Genomic DNA, 26,709 nt, shown 5'->3' with positions numbered 1-26,709 from the left:
CTGTTTGTTATTTCCTTTATTTCATGATTTCTAGTATTTGTACTGGCTTTACATTTTTATTTCAATGTTGTAATTAGCAATTAGTTTAATTTTACCTGTGAAGCAGATTTGTATCGTGACAGTATTAAATAAAGTTTCTTAAGGGTCAAGAACATTTTTCTAATGGCACAGCAGACAGCATTTTCTTACTAAATTATCTGCATCTCCGGTGCTGCATCAAGCCACTCCCATAATAGCTGTTCAAATTAATACACGGCTTAGACCAACTAACTGTACATCATGTGTGTAAGAATCCAAAAAAATTATTAGGTAATTATTCCCTCACAAATAAACCTGGCTGTGTCTATATTATGATGACTAACGTTCATCTGGGAGATCACAGGGATATGTCAATATTTGATCTGTTAAAGCCACAATATGTAATTTTTGCCACTAGAGGTCACTTATTCAGTCACTTATCCTTGATTTTGCGGAAACATGGGATGTGTTGTCTTCACGTCTACAGCTGGTGGGGAAAAAAACGGGACCTGGTCAGAAATCATGTTCATGGAGCAGCTTTTAAAGAAAATGGTGTCATTGTCCAGCTTAATTAAATTCAGTATTGATTCATATTCAATTCTATATCAGCACTGGAGAAAACAGTGATGTTATCATCCAGCTCATTTCAATTCGCATACAATGGTGTCAATGCAGGCAGATCAAAATATTGTTGAATATCAAGTGTCCCCAATTAAGCAAGCCAAAGTAGTATGAAGAAGAGTAGGGCCGAGTGATGTTGGAGCAGAATGAGGCCGCTGGAGTGATTGCTAATGAGACGAGCGCGATACACGTCTTGAGAGCAGCAGAACTTCCGCTTCTTCCGGTCAAGTGTATGTGGGGTAAAGCAGTGCTGTTTATCATATTAGATACATTTGTGTGTTAAAAGTTGTTATAATACTACTCTGCATTCACTCGGCGGCTGCTATGAGACACTTGCTGACACTGCAGTAAGCTAGATCGATATTAGGCATGGAAAAACATGGTACTGGTGGTAAATCAATTAAACGAGATTTAAACAAGAAGCTATATAACATGATTAGTTTTCTGTTGATGAATGAATCCAAACAGTTCCTCACCTGTCTAATAAAACATAATATATTAAAGCGTCTTTGGTGTTTCCATGGTTTCTACAAAATTAAACCAGAAACGGAGGGTAACGCAGGTATGATATCATTGACGGTCTGTGTCCTGGTTCAAATTGCTTATTCATCTGGATTTAAACATTCTTGGAAACATTTGGGATAATGTAAGTACACAGTGTAGACAACAAAATATATAACACTGTTCTAGTGGTTTTTGGATATTTTAATCCATAAATCCTACTGTACATATTGTGCCTTTAACTGGTTGCATATGTTAGATTTATTGATTGACTCAGGCGGAGAAAAGCTGCTGCTATCAAACATTGTTTACTTAATCAACTGAGTCAGTGTAATGGTGAAGGGATAGATCACATAGGCCAATTGATGGAAGGTTTGCGAAGAAATTTCATGCTCCCTTGTAAAAGTTTTTTTGTATTTTTAAAATTCAAAAATACAGTAGTTTATTTTGATACATGGTGTGGTTGCTGTATTTTGTAGTTTATTTTGACACACTTAAAATTAAGGTATTTGGTATTTTATTATTAAAGGTGTCATGAACTGTTTATTGTTTTATAATGTTTCCTGGGGTGCACTTATAATGTTAGTATGCTTTTTACATCCAAAATGGTCATAATTTATAAATAAAAGGCATTTTACTACCCTGATTTTATCCTCTGATTTGAACGCTCTGTTTTGAGGGGCGTGTCTAGTGTGAGACTTCAGCGTAAATGCCCACTGCTGTGATTGGCTGACATCTTTGCATATGAAATAGCCAAGTATTATTCTATTCTCTCTTTTAGCGCGTTTTTACTATTACAGCTCTCAAGGTTAACTAATCGTGAAAAGTGCTGCATTAAATTTAGATCGTAGCATTAAATTTACATTGTGGCATGAAAGGTTGCAGAGATGAACATTGTGTGGCCGATCACAGACATGTTGTTGAGCTCATGAAAGCACTGATCTCATCATTGAAACTCAATTTCTGTACACTAACAAATGCTTTCATCTTCACTAACAGTGCAAAGGCGATATCACTAAGAGATTCATTGAATAAAATGGTAGATTTGCACGTCAGTCACGATAAACTCGCGAATACGAGTGGAAAATATTTCTCCTTCTCTTCTCTGCGGTGTCTCCTCCTAGCAGCAACAATTGCAGCCATGTCGCAAAGTGGGTTAAGACATGCTATTTTTGGGCCTTAAATAATGGTGCAAATACCAGTAAATTGATGAGTGCAAATAATAGTAAATCATGTTGCGTGATTCATTTAAATACTCTCCTCCCATAAATTTTATGTCTGAAAGGGAAACTCCTACAAATGCATATGCAATAAGTTCAGCCACAAAACAACAACTCAGTCCACGCCTTTTCAGCGCTGATTTTGCACTGCGTGTCTTTAGTAAATCCCGACAGTAGTTTTTTAACGCCAAAAGAGGGTTTGCGCTGGCGCAAGCTATTAGTAAATCAGGAGCAACTATATTATTGCATTAGCAATCACTCATACTAATAACAAAAACTTTTTTTTTTTTTCAGTCAGAGGCACATATGCTTTGTATGTATTATTTAACATACAGTACAAAAACTTTATTCTGTCCCAGATGCATGTTGCATACGCAAACAAATCTATGCGGACAGCTAAGAGGATTCAGAAAAGTTCAGACACAGGAGTAAAGTTCAGGCTTTCCTCTTTTCTTTTTTTTTTAAGCAATTAAGCAAATGCTCTCTTCAGCATAGAATGTAAAGGAAACAGAGAGAAGAGATTTCTTGTACAACCGCATAAAGAGAATCTGGAACACTGCGGTTATTTCTTGATTAACAATGAACCTAAGAGTCAGATGATTTGATCCAACCCCTTTATCAATGTTCTTTTTACACCAAACAGCCATAAGATGGTGCTAAGATATAACAAACAAATGTGTGCCATGACAAACATCATTTTATATTTTAGTAACTAAATTATTACTGTTTATCACTTTGTGAAGTTCCTGAACGTAATTTAGGGAGGAGCGAGCCCATCTAATCTTTCAATCAACAGGCAGAGTAAATAAGCAGCTGCTTGCCTCTCTTCAGTCTCAGCTGTTCCAGCATCCAGTAGTGCCATACTGAACAATGTCCGACACCACCATCTCCCTTCAGATGACGAACTTTCCCCGAGACACCAACGGTCACACATAAGATCAGATCTCATAGATCCAAACATGGATGCTCCTTCTGAGTGCTCATACAGACCACGCTCCGAATGACCACTCTCTCCTCCACCCTCAAGATCGCTCGTTTAACTGCGCCTCATCCATCTTCTTCACAGACTTCATCTCTTCATTCTACCGCCACTAATACACCGATTCCATCTTTTTCAAATGGTCCACCAACAGCCTACGTCAAGTCCTCTCCAGCTCTGGAATTAATTTCTTCCGCAGATCATCAAAAGCTCAACTCTTCAATCTTTATTTCCAGTTCCAGCATGCCAACAAACACTTCAACATCTCATAAAAGCAAGACGCAAAAGTTTCTCTTCCGACCCGGTGCCCTGAACAAACATTTACAGCACGCTAATACACAGGCCGCTGCCGCCGCACGCACTTCCTCGTCCGCCGTTTTTCCACCCGGCCAACAACAGCGGCCACAAAAACAGTCCCGCTGCTTTTCCAGCTCTTCCCATATGCAGTTCCACTCCCCAGGCAAGAACCAACTATCCAAACTTACTCCTGCCTCCCGTACTGTACTTCCCTCTATGGATGGTGAAATGAAGCCTCTTGAAGCTTTTCTCTTATTGCTTCGGGAAAAGATTCGAAGCATCAGGAGTGTCGAAAACAATTTAAAAAAAATGTGGAAGCAAAGAAACGTTTGAATATGATTTATTCAACAGTTTGTATGTAAATATGAAGGATAAATGATCAAGTTCTTTGGCGTAGGCACCATCCATAGTACAATACGGAGGGTAGCAGACATTTGCAGATCCTGCCTTAAGATGAAGGCAGGGGCGGAGCCTACCCCAAGAGAACTGAGAATGTAAAGAAAATACGCACCAGTTTAAGGATTCTTTGAATGCATTCATAAATATTACCAAAGAGAAAGAAATAATGAATACACAGACATTGATAAATGTTAAATCATTAACAGGAAGAATCATTATGCAATAGCTTTTCTTTTTGCCATAGCTTTAAGGATGTAAAGAATGCCGCATAGGCCGTAACATTGCCACGTTAGGTCGAGCACGAAAGCCAAATAGGCTGACAGCGTATAAACATGCCATGTAGGTCATGTTTGATGGGCCATAATAGGCCATAGTGAGGGTAAGACAGAGTGGATGAATGAGATGCCCTGATAAGCTGAATAAAGCAAGCCATATCGATGTAAATAGTAGGAATAGAAATTGCTGCCATTACTAGGAGTTTGTCTTAATAGTATACTTACCACAGAATATTTAAATACAGGATTTTATGATATGCTGTAACCTTACCTAATGCTTGTTATAAACATAGCCTTGGTAATCCTAGATTAAACACAAAAGAATACCAGTGATGTGAATCGTGATTTGATGCTAATGGTCAGAAGATGAAGAGAAGTCTGTGATACTAGAAGACTGCATATGAGGACCATGGTCCATAGAGATAGCGTTCGCTTGACCCCGAGTGAGTATAGGGAAATCATAACGAGTGATATTGAATCATATGAAAACACCACCACCAGTAGTTTGCATTAGTAATGTACTAGTATTAAATTATGACAAATAAATGGCATACATAATTAATAAGCATTGACTGATAAGGATATGGTGTGAGAGGCTATGTTAATCTGATTAACACGGAAAGACCACGTACCTTGAAAAGTCAATATAGGCCAATTTGTGAAGACCTTGGAGTTACATAAAACAGACTTACCTGGTGGCCATGACAGGTTTAATTATATGAAGAGCTAAGACAGGCCATTGTGTAGAACCACAATATCCCATTTGATGCAAATTGAAAACCATTTAATGTGAGGTAATAAGCCATTTGATGTGATGGCAACAGTATGCCCAATGACTACGATTTGCCCTATGGCAACAATAGCCATGTAGTATTAAAGTCAGGATAAGCTATTTAAAGCAAGGCAAGGATAGGCATTTAATGTGATGAGACTATAGACCATTTAATGTTATGGCAACGATGTGCCCGATGGCAACGATATGCCCTGTAAAGCTGAGAGTCATGATAGCCCCTTTTATGTGATGGCAACTATAAACCATTAATGTTATGGCAACACTATGCCATGTAAAGCTTGTAAAGTTATGATGGCCATCTAATGTGAATGCAGCGAGAGGCCATTTAATGCAAAGCAATGATAGGCAATTTGATGAGATGTCAACAGTATGCCCAATAGCTACGATATGCCTATAATACTAAGAGTCATGATAAGCTATCTAAAACAAAGGCAACGATAGGCAATTTGGCGTGATAGTGTGATATATTCCATGTAATGCAAAAGTCATGGGGGCCATTCCAAGCAAAGCAACAATATGCCATGTTACGCGAAAACCATGATTAGCTGTTATATGTGAAGGCCACGAAAGGCCCATTATGAATACCGATGAAAGGTCACGTTAAGCCAATGATATAAAGGTACGTATTTGTGAAGACCAAAGCTGATGATAAAGTAGAAAACGATGACACCACCATTAGTAGCTAGCAAGCAATAATCAACGTAACTTGATTATTACTATGAGTGAATGATGAGCATTTGAGTTATTTTAAGTAAATAATGAAAAGGTATATATATTTTCTAAAGGAAAGACTCATTCAATATGCTTGAGCGTGACTCCCACTCACGGCTAGATAGAACTAAGCAGACAGAACTTTGTCTAACTATCAGAACCTGCTAAGAGACCCCCCAAAGAAATTAACCAGATCAGCATGACATAAGTACAAGAATACATAATGCATGGCGCAGATAAAGATTGAGAAACCTTGTCGTACAATGCCCTTGCAAAAGGGAAGTGCTTTACTTGATAATGCTCTACTAGCTAACCTTAGCTGGCTGAACCTGGCTGAAGCTTGCAAACCTTTGCAAAAGTATAACACCACGAGCATTGTTCTCCAATACCTTAGTAAAGAGATAAGAGTTACTCAGAAGTGCCCTGCACAGAAGAAGGGGCACAATGAGCACAAGTGAAATGTTTATGACCAGGCAGGTGCAGAGTAGCCTACTGAGCACAGTAACTCTGATGTTCAATGTGTAGTAGGCAGCATAATATATCACTTTAGAATATTTATCGCAATGTGTGCATCCATAATAGTCATGGCGCAAGAATAGCAGAGTTTAAACCGAAGTTGCACATGTTTAGGTCCTGTCAGTTTACACACTATTTTCTGTGCGCACACGTGAATGACGAATTGCTTTCACTTCGCATCTATTTCTGCTTGGATGGACACGTACATGCAGATTTATGTCAAAATGTCCTTGTACACACAGTGCATATGTTTAGGTAACATGAAGAAGAAAACTGATGTGTATCGTTATAGGAGATCCACGCATTCGATCTTAAAGTTACAGCAGGCTTGCCGCTGTCTGTGTCATGCACGACCAACAAAGTAAGAAGAAATAACTTTGCAGCTTTAGAGACGATATGTAAAATTAAACCACTTGCTCCGTGTAATATTTTCATTGTACACTTTATGTAAATTGCGTACATACATTATCCTAAATGTTACCAAGATTTGTAAATTCAGAGAAAGTCACAAATTTAAAATAATGCCCGTCCACTGTTGCCCTTCAATGACGTAATAACTGCAATTCTGCATTATCCCTGGATTCTTCTTGTACTGCATAGTAACAAGTCCCTTTAAGACAAGTCATTTCACTCGGCGGCCATTTTTGAAATGCCTCTCGGGCATGCAAGTGCAACTCCTATCTCTTTGGGGAAACACTAAATTCTCCAAATGCGCATGCGCAGACCTAAATGCGCGTCTCGTGCCTCATTTCGGAATCACGCGTCTGACTGTTTCTTCATCGCGATGACTTTACCGTTCGGCGACTGGCTCTTATATAGAAGGCGGGACATATTCCGCCATATTGCGCGTTGCACTTTCTCCCATTCAAAACAATACGATTGACGCGTCTTGTGATATTCTATAGTCTTTGATAGTAACTGTAGAAACAGATATTGATGTAGCCGATATAGCTGTGTGATGTCTAGTGGCACGCCATTTCATCCAACACTATGGAACATGGCAAGCAAACTTGGAATAAAAGGAAAATTAGAGCGAGGATCAACATCAGCATGGCATTTACGAAATTCGACAGCTTTGCAACCAAACTTCGACTTGATAGATGCCGCTCTAGCACATTAATAGACAGGTGAGCAAAAGTGCACAAGACGAATTAATGTTATGTAGCTCAACACGATGGAATGTTACAATATCACACTGTTGATCTAGCTTACAGTCAACAGACTAATATAATAGCAGTCTACAGCTTTTTAACGCTCAAATGCAGTTAAATGTTAGTGTAACGTCAGATCAAGAGAAACAGCGATGCGTTACCTCAATTTTAATTCATAAAATAAACTGACCTGTATGAGTAGTATTTAAGCACTTGCAAGTATTTCGGTAGAATGAATTGACTCATTCCTATTCCTGGAAGTCCAGGCTGGGACTCGCGTTTGGCACTGAAATCGGTCTCTCATTGGCAATCGCGCCCGTGATTCCACGCCGAGATTTTGCCTTTAGCACAGGTAAATTAAATTAATTTAATACAGTGAAGACTATGCAGTGTTAATTTATATTTTATTTATTTATTTCCTGGATCTGAATACTTACCTGAAATATGTAAAACACTATTTATTGCATTTAAATCACCCCAATCGTTCTAGAATTATTACTTTCCGAAAAGGATTATTCAAATAATCTGTTGAATTTGTCAATATCACAATATATAGTCACAGAAAGATAACGCAATATCTTGGGAATGAAATCGACTGTCCCTTTCCTGCAAAAAAGAAAATCTGGTGCACGTGCACAAAACTGAGCATATAGGATGTAGACAGAGATTAAAACTGAAGAAATGTGAACACGTACAGGCAGGCACGTGCACAGGTAGGGCTCAACCTGTGCAGATCACATGCCCTTTTTGTCCTTACACTCCGAAGTGCCCTTTTTTTGGAGGTGTTTTATTTTATTTATTCATTTTCTTCAATAAATCAATGCTATTGGTCACCCTTTAAGCATGTCTGACTGATTTACAAATATATTTAGCCTAATAAAAGGTATTAAAAAGAGCTTGTGACAAAATCGTTTTGGTTCCGCTCAAAATGTCAGTCAAACCTCTTAACTCCGCCCCCTGAGTGCCGCGAACTGAAGTTCCACAGCAGAGCAGCTGAACATCTTGCAACGGTAAATAAATATCTTGTTGTTTGAATAATTAGGCTACAAGTCGTTGTCTTTACGAAAGAAACACTAGTATGTCTATAAAGTTTCATATTTTATGCATTTGAGGCCTGAGACCGGCGGCTGAGAGAGAGAGAGAGGGGCTAGCATTTGCCATCTAAGTTAGTCATAGCCAATAGCATACAAATAGCCTTAAATAGCCTGTGCATACAGTAGTATTACATCTTTTATAAATTGAGATTTTGGCCAACGTATTTTACAACCGGAAAAACTGAGCGCTCATAACCTATTGATGATGACGTAGCCTAATGTGATGATGTTTTTGCACATTGCACATTTCCACACATATAACTGCATTTGACTTTGACACAAAGTGAGTGATCCTCGTCAGCTAGGTAAAATATATTTCTAAGAAATTTCTTATTTGATTTATGATGGCTATCTGCTGATACACTTAATTCATTAACATTTAATCATATTATATATGGTCACACAGTATGGTTAATGTTTACGATGTTAAGTATTTGCTATATATATATATATATATATGTATATATATAATCTATATAACTGTCATTAATAGTGAATAAATATAAAGCTTTTGATACTATTATTTTGTGTTGTTTATTGGGGTTGGGGGGGGTGCCCTTTTTTAGTTTCGGCACATGCCCCTCAAAAGGTCTGTGCACGGCCCTGCGTACAGGTATTTTAACGAGAATAAAACATATTTCTAAAGCAGTATGCAAACGACATAGCCTTATTACCACACAGAACATAATTAATAATATTTCTGCATCTAAGGAAGGAAGTCACTCGACACTAGATGCACCATACCTGAGTTACAAAGCATGTCGTTTTTTCTGCGGTTAGACAGCGAGTCCAACTATGCTTTCATGCGAATCATTAACACCATATTATGAATGTAACAATGCGAACGAGCACTAGCAGTTTCGTCTCAAACAAATGCGTGCGACTGCACTGTACAGCTCTGCTGATGTAATAGAGCAAAAGAGTGTGATTATACACCCAACGACATCAAAATGCATAAAACGATGAAAATACTTATCACTGAGATGAGGTGGCTGTTGTAGTGATGGCGAGAGAATAGTGAAGATTGTTTGAGGCCCTTTGATGATATTGCTGAAACGAAATTCGAAAATAGAAATCCGCGAGTGGACCTGCACACTTCTGAAATTTGAAATGGTGAATACGATCACTCTCATTGCGCGACCGCTTCAATGAACATTCAAAATGATAGGCTAACCTGAACTTAAATGACGCTGTAGCATTATATCCCATCTAAAATGAACATTTTCACATTGTAGTACATTGGACTACCGCTAACATTGTCTGTGTGAATATTTAGATAATCACAATTATAGGCCTGTACATGCATCGTGAGGAATGTCAGCGTCATCAACTGCGAACTGAACGCCGGTGATGGTATCTGCGAACACAATAGTGGGTGTGAACAGGACTTATATACTCAGGTGACGTGTAATGATTGGTTAGATAATGAGCAATGACGTGCATTAGAGTCTTCCGGGTAGAACTTCCGCTAAAGCTCCCATTTCCATACTAATGTGTCGCAATAAATTAAATATAACAATTATAATAACAGAGTTGTTTGATGCAAGTAAATTGTGCTCTAATTATTTGATGGTTTTATACTGTTTTTTTTATGGCAGAATATACAATCACGTAATATAGGCTATAGGTTTTTATATATATAAAATGTTAGTAAATGGACTTTAAATTCCATACACCTGTAGAGTAGTGGTCTGGGTTCAAACATTCCGAAACACACAACATTCATGTGACTGGAAAGAAAGTTGAGACGTTTTTCATTTATCACCACTCCTCTGAAAACATATGCACTCCGGCACGAAGCTTCATGAGAATTGCGCTGTGTACTTTATACGTGATTTGAAGCTTCAGTTTCATATGTAACATTACTAATTCCTTCTGGTTTTTCAGTTCTTTTCAATGTTTTTCATGATAATCCATGCACCAGGATGCCCTCACAGATGGTTACTTTTCTCTCACCCCCAAACTAACCTGCTCAGAAAGCGGATCCTAGCGTGAGGCTGCCTCCGCTAGTGGTCCCTCACCCTACCTCCCACTCTAATTTACCTCATTCCTCTCCTCCCTTCTGTTCCCCAATTTCTTCTAACATTCTTCTCGACACAGATCCTAGCATGAGGTTGCCTCCGCAAATGATCTCAACACTACTTTTGCCCACCAACCCACCCCTTTCTCTTGCTTCAGCCATCTTGGTCACCAGTCAGTAATGGAGCCCTCTGCCCAGCATCCATCTTTTCCAACACTTAACACTTCAGGTCCGATCCGCTTGCCAGCTCATTCTCTCACCACAGCAGTCCCTCTTCCAGCTCCTCCCAACGCAGTCACCATGGAACAACTTCCATTCTCAACCCATAACCGTTCCCTAATTCCATCAGGTGCAGACATTGATCTTCCTCCTTCGGAGCAGTCATTTTTATATCTACCTCAAGCTTTGCAGCTAAGTGTGCAGTCTCTCTCTTCTCCAATCATTATTTCCCTGTTAGCTAGTGAAATGGACACCAACCAGACAAACATTTCCAACCAGTTCTTTCTTTCAGGCCTGACAGAAAATTTCAGCCGCAGTCCAGAAAGTATACCTGACTCCAGCTTGATCTGCAATTACTTATAATCCGCAACAGCTGGACCCGATATAGTGGAAGCCCTCATCAAAAAGAATTAGATTCCGGATTTATGATTGGCCCCTTTTGATTCTCCACCTTTCTAATCATTCTGCATAAGCCCAAATGGAGTAGCCAAATTAGATGAATTCTCCACCACCATAACATAGACCAAGCAATCATTCTCATAAACCACCCTGTTCAACCTGTATCCTATAGTAGTAGCAGCCTATCTATGGGGTTCCGAAATGTTAAATGCCCCTTAGAATTTCCGCCTGTCACCAGTTCGTCATCATAGATGAATATATCCCAGGTCACCAAAATAAAATCACAGATGCTTTATCTTGTTATTCAAATTTAGAACATTTGCTCTGGAAGCACACTCCAATCCAACTCCAGTTCCTCCTGATTCAGAACTCACATTTGTCTGGTCCATTCCCTCAAGACATCTTCATACCACATCCACAAATACCATACTGCAAGCTGTTTCTCCCAGAACACTCCAAACCTACCGGACAGCTCGGAGTTCACAACATGGCTTTTCCCAGCGTTTTCCCTCCTCTCAATATCCTCCTTCATCTCTTACCTCCATTATACCAATTCAATTCAGCCAGGAACAAAGTCTACCTCAGTGGCATACATTGCTTTACAAGCTCATCCGTGGCCAACAGTGCCCCGACTTTTCAAATCCCCAAATATTCCTCCCCGTCAAAGGTTTACAAAAACCAATCCCCCTCAGCCAAACACCAGACAACCTTTAACCATCCATTTTTCTTCTCATCTTTCTGCATAGGTGCAGTCACCACAGCAGCCCAGAGGGGCCTATCCGAACACCAAATTAAAATGACCCGTCGATGGTTGTTGCACGCTTTTAAAACAACATTTGTTCAATCGGATCTGCATCACAAACCCAATTGGGCAAATTAACTCGTTAAGTGAAGTTCCTAAACGTAATTTAGGGAGGAGCGAGCCCATCTAATCTTCCAATCAACAGCCAGAGTATATAAGCAGCTGCTTACCTCTCTTCAGTCTCAGCTGTTCCAGCATCCCTCCACCTCCCCAAACTCCGCCTTCATCTCAGGTACCTTGCCCTATGTAATCATATCCTATATTTATTCACTGTGGGGGGGTATATCAGAGCTCGAGTTGAAGCTTCTTCATCAAGCCCCTCCTCAGAGGACAGCAAGCCAAATTAGCTAACCTGATACCCTAAAATGGGCAAACTAACTCATTAAATAAAAATAATAATAATTTACGTAATTTATGTGCGTGTTTTATTATTGGATAAAAAATTTAGTGCATAAGTTTTTTATGCACATTTTTAGAATTTATGTGCATCTTTTGTCACGGAGTCAGTTCCCACCACCATCACTCAACACACATCGTCACCGGATCTCCACACTCGGCCCACTCGTTCACAATCACCAGAGTACTGATCAGCGGCACTTGCACCTCATCACACCAGCACTATAAGAACACTCACTTCCCTCACCTCTGTGTCTGGTCTTGTTTATACATACCTGAGCTCCTTACCTCTCATCCGATGTCTCCATGTTCCCACTCCTTTGTCAAGTCTTGTCTTCCCACGTTGAAACTCCTGCAAAAGAGAAAGGACTCTGTTATTGCTCAGCTAAGTGACTATACTCTACGTGCTCATATTTGCAAACTACTCACCAGTGTTGTTCCTGTGTTCATGCCTCTGTCTCTGAATAAACCACGTGTTGAATACTTAACCTCTTGTTCCCGTCTGTTGTCTGACATCTTTGCATTTCTATCAATTTTTTTTGATGTCCTAAAATGTGCATAAAAATAGGTGGATAGAAAAATGGCTTGTGTGGCAAGTATTTGCTGAGTTTCAGAAAGAAGTTCACGGAGACTGAGACAGTAGAAAGCTCACCCTGTTGTTTTTTTCCCTTTATTTTACAAAAGCACACAGTTTTGTTGTTATTGTGAGTGCACACAAATAAAAGTAGCCTTTACAGTTTCGAATGATATTACTCTTATCTGCATGACCAAAAATGGAGTGTTTTAAGTTATTTCCGCTGGTATCCGGAAAAAAATGTAAAGTGTGTTTCTTCTGTTCATTGTGTGTTTGGTTGTTCAGTTCTACGTGTCTTTGTACTCTGAGAAGTGATTTTGAGTTTGTTCATCATTAAAAGTTCATTGTATGTAATTAGATCTAGCTCTTTATTTTGTATCGTTTGCAACCAACATGTGACAAAAGATCAGCACCAAGCCTATTTCATTGCCCAGAACCAAGTCTGTGTCATTACCCAGCACCAAATCTATGTCATTTTCAGTACTCCCACACAGCCTCCCTCTCCCGCCTCCTCTACCCAAGCCTGCCAGTTCTTCGGTCCTGCCTCTGCTGACTCCCTTCAGTCCATTGGCTCATTTAATGGCTCTGTTAAGCGACCTGAATCCACTTTGAATCTTCTGGTAACCAGCTTCGCCTTTGCAAGAGGATCCTCTTGCTCCGCCTCCAGCCATTGTGCCCATTACTCCATCTCAGCTTATTGACTTGTTGGCTCCACCTTGGCTCTTCCCTCACTTGTCTCCACCTTGGACCATCGTCCTTACGGCTCCACCGGGCTCCACTGCGCTCCCTCTTCCCTCCAGCTCCACCTTGGTCAAATGTCGCTCTGATTGCACCACAGTTCCCATCAGTTCCGCTTCAGTCCTCTGGCACCCTGGCTCCACCTAAATCTATGTGTGTGCCAGTTATTCACTAATTACGTTCACCTGTGCAGCAAATTAGCTCAAACAAATATGATAATTAATCATAACTAGTTATAATTCATTTTAAATATTTGGATCAGTTAATAAAATTAACTTAATGTGATAAAAATTAATATGACAATCAATCAACCTGTTTGGCCAGCAAACACTCAGTATTGATTGTCTATCAATTTTTCAAGACAGAGAAATAACGCATTCTCAGCACGTAGCTGTGATCAAATTATCAGGGACATTGGGTTTATAAGCAGGTCAGAATCAACTTGCAAGAGTGTGCACACAAGTTTTATTTAACTAAATCACAACCATGTAACTAAACTAACAAACACATAACATACACGCAAATCACACACGTACATAGGTAAAAATGAGCAAAGATAGAGTTGGATTGGAAGTGGGACAGGAGATGGAGCTATGGGGAAAAAGTCAAAAACAATCTGGAACAGACCATCAGTTTTCTCAGTAATAAAGCACCTTTACTAACAAAGTTGGTTCACAAATTAGTGTTCAAAAGTACAATACTTGCAAAATGCCTTTAAGGTCGAGTAGCATTGGATTTGCAGGCTGAGGAGAAATCCTTGATGATTCGGTCTGAAGTTGTAGTCAGTATCTTCTGGTTGGGTTGCAGAAGAGGCCTGCAGCAAAGGGGGTCTCTTCAGTCGTCCAAGAAGCAAGAGAGAGAGAGGGAGGGGCATTGTGCCCTGGCTTTTAACCTCTGGTCAAAGTCACACCTCTTAGGGTTGACCTGACCAATGAAAATGTTGTATTTCCGGGCGACAACATTCCTCCTGTCTGGGCTTTTATGACCAAGCAAAATAAACTGGCTGAGTTGTTGAAGAAGAACTATTAAAAAATTTTGTAATACTGATGTGTTGCACAGGTATCAACATATCGCATACACAAGCATTTAAATCTTCTCGACACGAATCCATAGACACTAAACATGGCATAATTGAAGTTACCTTAAATGTATCATCAAACATGTGAATACAATACTGAGTACAATACAACAAACAGTAACAATGGATACCATTTCCTGGGGATTTGTATGTTCATTTATAGAACAGTCTGTCTATAAATTAATGCAGGGAAGTCTGTTTTCTGTGGGAAAGATGCAGGAAAGATGCAGGTTTTCTGTGTGCCTCTTTGTCTCTGATCTTCCATGTGGCAACTCACATTCTTTGGCGCAATAAAACTTGTAACTGAGAACTTCTCGAAGGATGGGGGACAGACCCCAGAGTGAGTTTTAAACAATTATTGGTTAACTATAAGAAATAATTGTGTTTGATTTGTCTCAGTCGTTACACCTGTTCCTTGTTTACCCCTGTGTATTTAAGTCCTTGGTTTTCTTTTTTCAGTTGTCCATTCTATGTCATGTATTGTGGTTGTTTACGTTCTATAGTTTTCTTAGTGTTTTCAGTTCTGTTAATAAATTCTATACTGCTGTGAATATATCTTTTTTTCTCATCTTTATTGCAACCAAGTGTGACAGTAACACCCCCTGAGGGGGGCACCAACACTGATCTTGTGTAACCTCAAATGTGCAGTTGTGCCCCTGAGTTAAGCTTATTAATATTTGATTCTTCTGAGGCCGAATTTTAAACAGTTTCTTGTCCTCAAGCTTTTAATTGTATGACCCCTAATTAGCATAAACCCTCAGGATGTACTGACTCGGTATGCTATATCTTTTCTAACCAATCCGACTTTCTGATTTTCATAGACTTTGATTGAGAAGAAATTTGTGAGATCATACTGTATCTCTGGATCAGAAAATCTTGTGTGGTCACATTATTTCACACTGGAATAACTGGCCACAAGAACATGTGGGTTTAATTAGAGTTAATTACAATTAAAATGGTAAATCTCTAGTCAAAATCAGAAACACATGTTAAAACAGCTGTCTGTCTTGGCTGAAAACTTGTGATCAGATCAATCATGATTAATGTCATTAACAGGTGTAAACACAGAGCAAAGAGAAGGATATGAAAGAGAGAAGGACGAGATGAAGAAGGTCTGCAAAGAAACAGATGATTCAGTTCAGGTGAGTGTTCAGAGAAAACTGGAGAGCACTGAATTCTTACATTTAGTATAAAATCACATTTAAGAAATCCAATAATATCTTTATGATCTGCAGTTAAACAGTGTTTTGACAGAATGCATGGAAAACAAGGCTTTGATTATTTGCAACTATACGTTTGCCAATGACTTTCCTCATCTATATTTATTATGAATAAAATGTAAAAAAAAAAAAAAATCAAATTATATGACAGTTCTGTTTAAATCAGCAATGAAAACACTGGATAAAATAAATGTTGTACTCTTTTGTTTAATTAACAGAGGGATGGTGGAACAGTAGCAGCAGATCAACACCTACAGCAGGAAGAGAATGAACCAGAAAAAATAAAGAATCTATTTCAGAGACTTCATCTTGATGGCAGGCGCCACAATAAACTGAGAGCTGCAGATGTTCTTCAGATAACTCCACATTCATTACAGTCCCATGAATCTTGTGCTGAGGAGGAGCTGGTTCACACTTTCCTACAAAAACTACTGATGATGGACTACAGAGCAAGATACATTAATGTTAAAGATACCAATGAACAGAATCTGATACAACAAAGAGATACTGTCTCGTCTGAAGATGAGGATGATTTTTTTGATTATGTTTCCTCTGTGTCAAACAAAGGAACAAGCCAATCGGACCATATTCACCCGATGGATGTCCAGATGGCTGTGTTTCATTGTGCTGATGGTTTCCTGAAGCAGCTGATGGTCACTAAACTGTCCCAGTGTCAGTACGCTCTGCCTCTGCTTGTTCCTGATCCAGACAAACAACAGATTGAGTTTCCTCTCTGGACATTCAGACAAATCAACAAGAGCTGGAAGATGAGAAACAATGACAATGAGATCATCAGTCAAACCCAGTCAGTCTACAAGGCACAAACTCCAATGGTGTTTTTCTTCAGGTTTGGCTCTGTGTCCTCATCCAAGTCTCAGCTGATGAACAGCCTGATCAATAAGAAACACGACACGTTCTTCCACAGGAACTGCCCAGGCAGCAGCAGAACCAGAATCCTAATGGATGGAGTGGTGGAGATCGCCTGGTTCTGCCCCTCTGGGAAAACAACGGATAAATTCACTGACTGTGTTGCTTTCTGTAATCTACACGGTGATGCAGGAGACCATGAGAAACAGCTGCAGATCCTCACTGAAATGAGCTCAGTCAATGTTGTTCTTCTGCCACGAATGGACAGGAATGACAGACATGCAAGAATAATACAAAACCTGTTCAAAAACAGAAAGCCACTTATTTGTCTTTTTACAGAGGATGAATATACTGTAACTGAGATGAAGAAAGACAAATTCAAAATAGGTTTGAAAGACAGAAATCAGTCAGATGTATCTGAAGAACTCAGAAGAACTATAAACGATTGTCTCTCAAAATCATCTTCCTCTTTCAGACTTGAAGATGTGTCCAAACTCTCAGACATCAGAGTAGATGAGGATAATGAAGACTGCAAGAGAGGAAGAGAAGCAGCAGAACAGATTAAGAGTTTACTGAAGAAGAAAAATCTGAAAGAAATTAAAGAGTTTCTGCCTCATCAGGGAAAACTGTGGCATCAGTGGAGTCAGAAGAACAAAGAACTACATCGACCTCAAGTAGATGAGATAGTAAGGGAAATAAGTAGAATACAAACAGAGATGAAGAAAATCCGCGAACAGCAGCATGAATCTGACATCAGTGAGTTCATGAAGCTCTTTAATTATCAACTGTTCTCACAGACTGAACATGAAAAGATGTTTTTCCTCAAATGGCTCCAAGTCTTGTTGGATGAATACACCTCAACTGACCTTTCTGCTCTACATCATAAGTATGATGAAAAGTGGTCAACAGTAGTAAAACTGAAAAAGAACCTGGCCGAAAAACCTGAAAGACTCAAAGCTGAACAAGCAGAACTTGAGAGAATATCTAAGGAACTTGAAGCTGCAACCTTTGGTCTGGAGCACATCATGAGGGAGGTTGGTCAGATCTATGAATCATGTTCATCTGTGAAGAAGAACAAGAAAGACCTGCAGTTTGAATTCTCTTCTCTCCCGAGTCTTGCAGCAGAGATGATGATCTCTGGATTTCCACTGGAGCTGATGGATGGAGATGCTGCTCATGTTCCAGTGATCTGGATCTCTGCTGTTCTAGATGAACTCATCCAGAAACTGGGAGACCAGAGAGTCTTTGTGCTGTCAGTTTTAGGGGTTCAGAGCTCTGGGAAATCCACCATGCTGAATGCCATGTTTGGACTGCAGTTTGCCGTCAGTGCTGGCAGGTGCACCAGAGGAGCTTTCATGCAGCTGGTCAAAGTATCAAACGAGATGAAAACACAGATGATCTTTGACTATATTCTGGTTGTTGATACTGAGGGTCTTCGTGCTCTAGAACTGGCTGGAAGATCAACAAGACATCATGACAATGAACTGGCCACATTTGTTGAAGGACTTGGAAATCTAACCTTGATCAACATCTTTGGAGAAAACCCTTCTGAGATGCAGGACATTCTTCAGATTGTTGTTCAGGCCTTCCTGAGGATGAAGAAGGTCAGACTGAATCCCAGCTGTGTGTTTGTGCATCAGAACGTTTCAGACATCACAGCTGGAGAGAGAAACATGGAGGGCAGGAGACGACTGCAGGAGAAACTGGATGAGATGACAAAACTCGCTGCTAAAGAGGAAGTCTATGATGCAGAATGTTTCAGTGATGTCATTAGATTTGATGTTCAGAATGATGTGAAGTATTTCGCTCAGCTCTGGGAGGGCAGCCCACCAATGGCTCCACCAAACCCAAACTACTGTGACAATATTCAAGAACTAAAGAAATCTATTATGTCTCATGCCTCAAAATCAGATGGAATGACTCTGAAACATATAAAAGATCGTGTTAAAGATCTCTGGGAGGCTTTACTGAATGAACGATTCGTCTTCAGCTTCAGAAATTCTCTGGAGATTTCAGCTTACAGGAAACTGGAGACCCAATACAGCAAGTGGTCCTGGAGTCTTCGCAGTGCCATGATGGAAACTGAGAACAAACTACACAACAAAATAGAGAATGAAACAATTCATGAGGTTGAGGAAACTGATCTTCAAAGAGAACTGAAGACGACAAGTGAAGAAGTGAAAAAATCAATGTCTGAATTCTTTGAGAAAGACAGTGATAAAGATACACTGATTCAATGGAAAACATCTTTTGAAATTAAAATCAAAGAGCTTCAGGAGAACATTGTGAGAGAAACAAAGAGGAAATTAAATGAGTTTCTTCAGCAGCAAGACCTGAAGAAAAAGATTGATGCTCAGAGGACACAACATGAAAACACTCTCTATGAAAAGAGCAAAGAACTTGCCTTAAAACTCAAAGACAACAGAAATGATGAAGAAACACTGAAGAAAGAGTTTGATAAGTTCTGGGAACAGACTGTGACGAAGATCATCACAGACACTCCTCCAATCAAAGACATTGATGTAATGAGAGATGTGAGAGGGATCCTCAATGACGTCTATGGAAGTGTTCCTGTAGACCACTGGAAGAGCAAAGATATTTTCACTGTGCAAAGTTATTCAGATTATGTACAGGTTAAAACAAATAGTGTTGTAAATCAAGTTAAAGGGATGCTTGGTTATGGTCCTCTATATAAAGAGGATGAAGCCCAAATCAGATCATTAGTCACAGATGTTGTTCAGCAGACAGACAGAATGATTCAGTCATTTAACATTTCAAAGATGGGCTACAACAAAAGCTTCATTCAACAACTCACAGGTTACATCAAGACAAGGGTAACACAACATCAGGAAGGACGAGTGAATATGTATGTATTCAAGAATGAATTCTTCATGGATTTGGTTCGTTCTGTCTGTAAGAGAGCAAACAAGATTATTACTGACCAACACAGACTGTTCAGAGACGCCAATGATCCTGAAATATATGTTAAGAAGAAGAGAGAAGAGTACTATAGTATTTTCCAGAAGTACTGTCATGGAGCAACATCAACTGCTATTTATGGGGAGATCATCTGTCAGAAACTGAAAGAGCCTGTTGAGCAGAGTGTCTACATGGAGATTGCCAGAGGTTTAGCAGATGAAATTAGATCAAACTGTCCATCACTGAATGGAAACAGATCAAATCTGGAGAAACACATCCTGAAGACACTGGCAGAAGAGGAGGATTTTGACAAATACATGAACTACATTAAAACTCCCAGAGATCACTTCAAGAGATTCATCAGAGATGAAGTCAGTCGGTACATCACTGAGAAGTTCAGTGTCAGTGTTTTACCCAAGATGAAGGAGAACATTGAACTCCTGCAGCAGAAGATCATGAAAGCAGCACATGAATCCACTGATAATGTTCAAGTGAAGCAAGGAGATGTTGGTTTGTGGTTGAAGAGTTTCACACAGCAGCTCTCAGATGAGCTGATCTTCTCTGAAAAAGACCTCAATGGAGTCAAACATGATGATGTTGATGATTTCAAACTCCTAGAAGATGTGATAAGACAAGAGCTTCCTGCTATAATGTCTGCCATCAGATGTAGATTCAACACAAAGACATTTCCAGTAAAGCTGCACAATAAGTTCAGGCCAGATGAACTTCTGATTGATCACTTCTGTCAGTGCTGTTGGAATCAGTGTCCATTCTGTGGAGCCATCTGCACTAACACCATAGAAAACCATGATGAAGATCACAGTGTTCCTTTCCACAGAGTGGATGGACTCTATGGAGGGTATTACTATCAAACAGAGAATCTCAGTGCAGATTTTTGTACAACTTTAGTGACAACTGGTAAAAGTTTTCTTGTGTCAGATGAGTGGTTCCCATTCAATGATTATAGAAGAGCAGGAGGAGTTTATGCTGACTGGAGCATCACCCCTGACCTCTCTGAGCTGCCCTACTGGAAGTGGTTTGTGTGCAGATTCCAGAAAGATCTGGAAACACATTATAATCAAACATTCCAGGGTCATGGTGAGATTCCAGAGGAATGGAGAAAGCACAGAAAAGAAGATGCTATTCAGAGTTTGGAACACTTTTAATAATTATCTGACATAAGAACAAATAAGGCATAACCCTTGTTTTAAACCACTTATTGGCAGAACAATCTAAAATATAAACAGTTGCCCTCTACATAAATAGTCTCTAAAGCAGCGTCTGAAATCGGACACTTGTTCACACATTTTATTGTCTTATTTTTAGAGCTGCTTTACACTTGTTTGAATTTTGTTGCATCATTGATCATTACCTGGTGGATTGAACATAGAGCACTCTAGAAGTGATAGTGAACAGTTCAAACAGAGTAAATATGCTTTCCATTGGGGCGATTGAAATCTTGGTTTGCGTCAGTGTCACGTGAACAAACACAGCATACACAGTGTGCTCCGGTCCTGAGACACTACAGCACAGAGTGGATCACATCTGTGAGTCAGTGTGGACCACAAAACATATTTGACCCATTTTTCAAACTACAAAAGCTTCACCTTTACTAAAAATCATCACTGTTTATTTCTGTAGTAAGAATTTCATAAAATGAGGCTATCACAAGCTGTCAAATGCATTTTTTTGTGATGTAAAAAAAATGCTACTGGCTTTGATATGCCCTGTTCTGACTTCCTGTTTCAGTCAGAAATGAGTAAAAGCTTTGAGTAAAACTGTGCTTAGCCACTTCACAGTAATTTTAAGTGGAAAAAACAGCAAAGCATTTTATTGATTGAGCAAAAATATTAAGCAAGGCAAGTTAAATTACATAGCACATTTTTTACACAATGGTAAAAAAAATAAGTGCTTTACATAGATAAGGAGTTAAAATAATCAAAATAATTGTAACATATACATAAGAAATAAAAATATCATGCCTGGGAAATAAAAATAATAATCATATTTAACTAAAGTCTGACTGAATTAATCTCTAACTGCCCGAATCACTAAGTTGGACATCAAGAGGAAAAAATAAAAATAAAAAATGGATGAAAAAAAAAAAAGAATTAATAGTTAGTATAAAGATTATACACAGATCAAATAAATGAATCAGTTATTAAACATTTAAGCATCTGTTATCGAATACCTAAACCATTATCTGCATCGATAACAAATATATCATCAGCATGCACTTACAGTTGTGTTCAAAATAATAGCAGTCCAACATCACTAACCAGATCAATCATTGTTTTTGATAGAAATTATATTTCTACATGGCAAATATTTTACTAATAGATGTAGTAGAGTAATAGAAAACCAACAGACACAACAGTCATGACATGCATGCTGCTGATTATGTGTAATTGAATCATTAATTGAAATGGGCGTTCAAAATAATAGCAGTGTGGAGTTCAATTAGAGATTAATCAATTTCAATTAATCCTGTGAAAAAAACTGATGTCAAACAAATGGTCCTTATTTTTTTACATTTTTGAGAATACAATACACAAAGCACACACACCCATCTTCGTTAATCTAATTTTGACTGTTAAATTTTTTTTTAATTTGACAATTAAAAATTAAATACAATTAAAAATTGTAATGAAAACTAGTCTACAATTAAGAAATTTAAAATACTTAATTTATTATTCCAATATCCAAATATGATACTAAGGGTTTCTATTTGTAGCGTGCTGTCTTTGAATTATAAACAAGACAAACATTCACTGAATAAAGGTTAGCCAATACAAACATATTTATTGAAAACAGTTGACAATGAATAGAAAGGACCAATAAGAGCAAACGAATCGAGTATTCAAGAATATCAAGAAGTTAGTCATATAACGAGGGGTTATATGTTAACTAAAGCGTCCGTCATTTACCGAATCTTAAAAACACGGGTGGATAATCAAAAATCTTTTCTGACAAAAAAAAAATAACACAAGCAAGAACAAATTTTAAACCAAACACGGCAATTTTCATTTTACCTCTGTGTGCGCGCGCGCGTTTGTGTTTATGAGAGAGGGCTCGTGCAGCATTGAGACAAAGGTCATGTTAAATGCATAAGTAACTAATGTGCTAGTTTTCGTAGGCTATGTAACATAATTAGTTACTTTAGTTAGTATTAACACAATAACGCAACACATGTAGGCTATACGTTTCTGAACAATGAGAATAAATAAATAAACGCCTGTTTCTCCAGACTCGCGCTTGTCAGTCAGTCACAAATCAAAACATTTTCATAATCAGCTATTTCAATTTTATTTAGATTTGTTGTTCAACATTACTTGTGCATTTTATACCCGTTTACCTTAAGGAGTTAACAGTGCGTGAGTGTGCTGTCCTCGCTTGAGAATTCAGTCACTGAGACGGCGGGAGTGGAAGGAGGGATTGAGCGGGATTTTGTGTTGCTGTCGAGATTTGCAGTGTCTTTTTATTGATAGGCCGTACGCATTTGTCAATCATCCCCGTTTGCTATTTGGGGAAATTAACCCAGCGCTGATTGGTCGAACTCCCCTGATAGCACACGTACATCTCTGAGACGTCTATTTGATGTGTGTGTTTACGTCTGGAAGAGTGTTTGCTCATCTGGAATACGTCTATAGGACGTTTCCTGTCAGATGTCAAATAGACGTTTAGAAGATGTCTTTAAGATGTTTATGATTTAGAATGTATGTAAAACTAACATCTTAAAGACGTCTGTTAGATGTTTGTAAACAGCAGATGCTTTCCAGATGAAGTGATCTTTAACAGAGGTCTTCCAGATGTACGTGTGCTATCTGGGTCTTTTGCTGGATTTGAGTACTAGGCAGGGCTCTCAAGTTTTGGAGACAGGCAAGGGTGACACCCCCTTCTAGGGATCATGGATCAGTTTGAGTACATCAAAATACTTGAAGAGGTCATGTTGCCTTATGCCGAAGAGGAAATGCCCTTAAAATGGGTGTTTCAACAAGACAACGACCCCAAACACACCAGTAAACGAGCAGCATCTTGGTTCCAGACCAACAAGATTAACGTTATGGAGTGGCCAGCCCAATCCCCAGACCTTAATCCAATAGAAAACTTGTGGGGTGACATCAAAAATGCTGTTTCTGAGGCAAAACCAAGAAATGCAGAGGAATTGTGGTGTGTAGTGCAATCGTCCTGGGCTGGAATACCTGTTCACAGATGCCAGAAGTTGGTTGACTCCATGCAACACAGATGTGAAGCAGTTCTCAGAAATGGTTATACAACTAAATATTAGTTCAGTGATTCACAAGAACGCAAAAAATTAAGCATTTTTCAGTTTATACAGTAAATATGTGACTTTGTAAAGAAAAAGGCAGACACTGCTATTTTTTTGAACAGCCTAATATTCCTTTTCCTTCACCTTCTGAAAAGTAATAACAAATTTGATAATTTTTTTGATTTAGAATATAATGTGCAGTGTTCCCAATGCATTTGCGTGTATTGAAATAAAGGTTATTATATGGATTTTGAGCTTTACTTACTTTTTTAAACACACTGCTATTATTTTGAACATAACTGTATTTACTTATAAAGTATACTACTTACTTATATAAGCTTGTTTCCACCACTGAATAAAATAAAAAAGGTATTTTTTTTCTTAAAATAGCAAGACGTAAACTCACAATTGCAAAAAATAAAATAATAATAATAATAATAATAAATAAAGAATTGTGAGATAAAAAGTTGCAAATACCTTTTTATTTTATTCCATGATGGAAAAATTTTTCCTTTATTACATGGCTTTCTGAAACTCTGCTTGGTTAATTGTGCAGTTTATCTTTCTGACATTTCTGAATAATAACTACAGTAAGTAACTCTTATCTGATTGCTGTCTGTTGAGTCATAATAATTCCTATTGCATGTATCACTCTGAAATCTCTACAAGTACAGTAATAAAATACATTTAATCTCAAATGTTTCACTTCCCTTGATTTATTTGCTTTATATGCTGTATTTAAAATGTTTTATTTTATTATAACATTTAAATCAACAACATAAAATAATAGAGTGAGAAAAGGAGCTTATGATTTATATCTACATCCCGAATTTGTCTTATCACATCTTCTACGTTTAAATCATCAACATCATCATGTTTCACCCCACTGAGGTATATTTAGTTCCCACTTATAGTACAGTTGAACTCATAATGTACTACAAGTGGTAACTAAATACATTTTTTTAAATACAGAGATATTAAAGTACACACTAAATCAAAATTGACCTTATTTACTTTGCATATTACTAGTCTTGTGGTGAACAATTAATCCATGCAAGATAAAACACAGAAAAAAAATCGTCGTGGTAATCTTTTATCAAAATCTGAAAAGTTACTTCCGGTCTGGAATGGCATTCCTTCTCGGATAACGTCAGTTTGACGGCTTGGGTTGAAAACATGTAAACCACTCCCCTCCAGCCGTTAGTCTGCTATGAGCGAGAGATGGAGAGGAGGAGCGCTAAAGTAAAACTCTGCCCTCTATTCAATATTCCGTTTCACTTGGAAATACGTCACAACACTGGAGAAAAGTTATTTGCAACTTTCGGTTCACGTGGACTTTAAAAGCACATATTTCATGGTGTCTCAAAATAGCACAGTTGAGTACACTTAGATGTTCTTAATATTATCTTAAGAAGAACTAAAGAAGAATTTTTAGTAGTACAAAATTAGTGTGCGAAAATAGAGCACTTAAATGTTTTTACTACCTGCACGCAATCACCTCATCAGTAAACCCACACATAAAAGACACTCGCACACAGTCACTCACCGTCCGATCTCGTTCGCAACAAGGACTATTCTGGAATGCTTACCTTAAGGACTTCCATTGTTACTTACCTGTCTCCAGCGATCCCAAGTTACCTCATGTCTCCTTTGGGTGTGTGAGTGTTACCTGTCTCCAGCTTCTCAACTGCTCTAGCGATCTTCACCGATATCCACCCTGCAATTCACAAAAGGACAGTATCATTATTCATTCATCTATCACTCTGAATTACTGCACCATTACTTACCTGTGTTCGACTATACCTTGCTTGTGTCAATAAATACCTGAACTGTGATCTTCTGTCTCCGAGCCATCTGTACTGTAACAGTATTGTCTTATACATGTTTTATTTTACCAGTTGTGGAATCCAACGTAGTTGGAAAGCCTACTTTGAGTATTTCCATTTTATGCATTTTATCCATTTTATTTTTCTCCATATAGTGGACTTCACTGGGGTTCAACGGGTTGAAGGTCCAAATGTCAGTTTCAGTGCAGCTTCAAAGAGCTCTACATGATCCCAGACGAGGAATAAGAGTCTTATCTAGAGAAACAATCTGACATTTTCGAAAAAAATAAAACACAAAAATATCACCTTGAACGTACTTCCAGTTTCCGCACTCTTCAAAAAGCTTACGCTGTATGTCCTACACCTTTCCTATTCTACTTACTTACAGCTTTTAGGAGCATTGCCGCCACCTACTAGACTGGAGTGTGGATCAGAAGATTGGCAGATTGCTAAAATAAAAATTAAAAAAAAAAAAAAAAAAAACGATATTCTCTATTAGTCCTGTCTCCTTCAGATATTTAATAAGATGTTGGGATATTTCCCATGCTTTATCCCCAAGGAGATTATCTACTGTGAACTTGAGTTTAACTTTTATCTACAACTTCTGCTAATTTCTTCCTCTCCACCACATATCCCCTACACTCGATCAGCACATATTGTACTGTCTCTGCACCATTACATCTTGTGCATTGTCCCGTTGGGTGTTTACCTATTTTGTAAAGTGAATAATTAAGCCCTGTATGTCCTATTCTTAGACGGGTAATGACTGTCTCTGTCTTTCGGCTCCTGCCCAACTTTTTCCTCAA

At 38.5% G+C, this 26,709-nt stretch overlaps 2 protein-coding genes across 3 annotated transcripts in view; one reads left to right on the top strand and one right to left on the bottom strand.

Annotated features, from left to right (window-relative positions):
* The window catches only part of LOC125248997 (interferon-induced very large GTPase 1-like), a 30,633-nt gene extending 8,174 nt beyond the window's left edge, over positions 1-22,459 (top strand). For both annotated transcript variants that reach the window (XM_048161168.1, XM_048161169.1), the window contains exons 3-4: positions 15,858-15,943; positions 16,240-22,459. In XM_048161168.1, the coding sequence (XP_048017125.1) occupies positions 15,858-15,943; positions 16,240-20,973 (4,820 nt within the window). In that variant the 3' untranslated portion in view covers positions 20,974-22,459. The remainder of the gene's footprint in view (positions 1-15,857; positions 15,944-16,239) is intronic.
* Positions 1-26,709, bottom strand: part of srprb (SRP receptor subunit beta) — a 69,289-nt gene that overhangs the window by 9,059 nt on the left and 33,521 nt on the right. The gene's annotated exons all lie outside the window — the stretch shown is intronic.

The sequence above is a fragment of the Megalobrama amblycephala genome, linkage group LG16 (assembly GCF_018812025.1).
Source record: "Megalobrama amblycephala isolate DHTTF-2021 linkage group LG16, ASM1881202v1, whole genome shotgun sequence".
Lineage (NCBI taxonomy): Eukaryota > Metazoa > Chordata > Actinopteri > Cypriniformes > Xenocyprididae > Megalobrama > Megalobrama amblycephala.
This window is presented reverse-complemented; position numbering and strand designations above follow the sequence as displayed.